Here is a 1,327-nt window from a genome sequence, read left to right as displayed (position 1 = left end):
GGCCAAATTTGGCTGCTACCTACTTTTGTAAATAAAGTTTTACTGGAACACAGCCACTCCCATTTATTTACATATTGTCTATGATTGCTTTCACATGGCAATGACAGAGTTATGAAGTTGCAATAGAAGAAATCACTGAAGAAATACTTACTATCTGGCACTTTACAGAAATGTTTGCCAACCCCAGCTTTAAACTATGGATTTGTTCAGAAAACAGCTATGACCACACTTATTAGTGTCCTTCAGGTAAGAGGGTGTTTTGGCTCCTTGAAATCAACTTCTGTGTCCACAAATAGGTGACGGGGGAATCCCATGATGGTTGAGAAGAGCATGGACTCTTGAGTCAGAAGGCCCAAGTTTAAACCTAGCCTCTGTACCTCCCTACCGTGTAACCATAGACAAGTTACCTCTGTCTCAGCTTCTTCATCTATAATATACAAACAATAACAGTGCCTCCCTCACAGAATTCTTTGGAAGGTTAAGTATGTTAATGTTGGCACAGAGTTTAGCCCAATACTTATTGGTTGTTATTGTTATCATCTAATACTGTAATTTTTTTAAAACAGGATGGTGACCAGTTAAATGTATTTGGAGAGGACACTGTGGAAGGTGAGTTTCCTTTTTCTGATCTGACCAAAACTGTCATTTTAGTAGCTTTAAGCATATCTTTTTTTTATTAAATATTAGCTAAGAGATGATAAATATCAACACTAAGTACTTAGCCTTTAGACAGGGAATGTGATTAAGATGGGATCTCTTTGGATCTCTCCCTTCTTGATCCATGTAAAGAACGAAAGGGTTGACTTACTAAGGGATGCATTTCTTAGCTGTGCCTACAAAATGTTATTCCCGAGATGCTTAGTGAAAAGGGAGTGTTCTGGTTAGATATGTTTGGAAAATATCTAACACTCCATCCCCTTTAGAAGATGCACATATATAAGCACATAGCAAGGCTCCAAGAAGTCCTGCTTGCACAGCTGTTTAATTCAGCATACTTCAAGTTTATTGGAACACAAAACTCTTTTTCCTGTAAAGCAGTTACTATTCCACAGAAGTAGTATTCCACTGGAACACTAAGAACCTAAGAAAGACCAGGATTATGCTGCTTTGTAATTTTGCCATATTAAAAGTCTTGCAAAAACTGAAAAGCCAGCAATACTGATAACTGAAAATAGATGAGATTATGTGACCTTAAGAGATAAGGTTTATGATCGCCATAGGTGCTTTGGCATAAGTACTTTCTAACATTTCCTCTCTGTGGTAAGTACTGTTATAGTTATGATCCATAGAGATATGTTTGTAGTATTGACTATGAGTGCATACAAGT

General features: G+C 37.2%; 1 protein-coding gene across 1 annotated transcript in view; it reads left to right on the top strand.

Moving 5' to 3' along the window:
- Nucleotides 1-1,327, top strand: part of AK5 (adenylate kinase 5) — a 483,936-nt gene that overhangs the window by 337,881 nt on the left and 144,728 nt on the right. Inside the window, exon 9 of the mRNA XM_007946496.2 lies at nucleotides 567-609. Coding sequence (XP_007944687.1) covers nucleotides 567-609 — 43 coding nt within the window. The remainder of the gene's footprint in view (nucleotides 1-566; nucleotides 610-1,327) is intronic.

The sequence above is a fragment of the Orycteropus afer genome, unplaced genomic scaffold, assembly GCF_000298275.1.
Source record: "Orycteropus afer afer isolate SDZICR_OR568_19922 unplaced genomic scaffold, OryAfe1.0 scaffold00164, whole genome shotgun sequence".
Taxonomy (NCBI): Eukaryota; Metazoa; Chordata; class Mammalia; order Tubulidentata; family Orycteropodidae; genus Orycteropus; species Orycteropus afer.
Note: the sequence above shows the minus strand (reverse complement) of the source record. Positions and strands in the feature narration are given on the sequence as shown.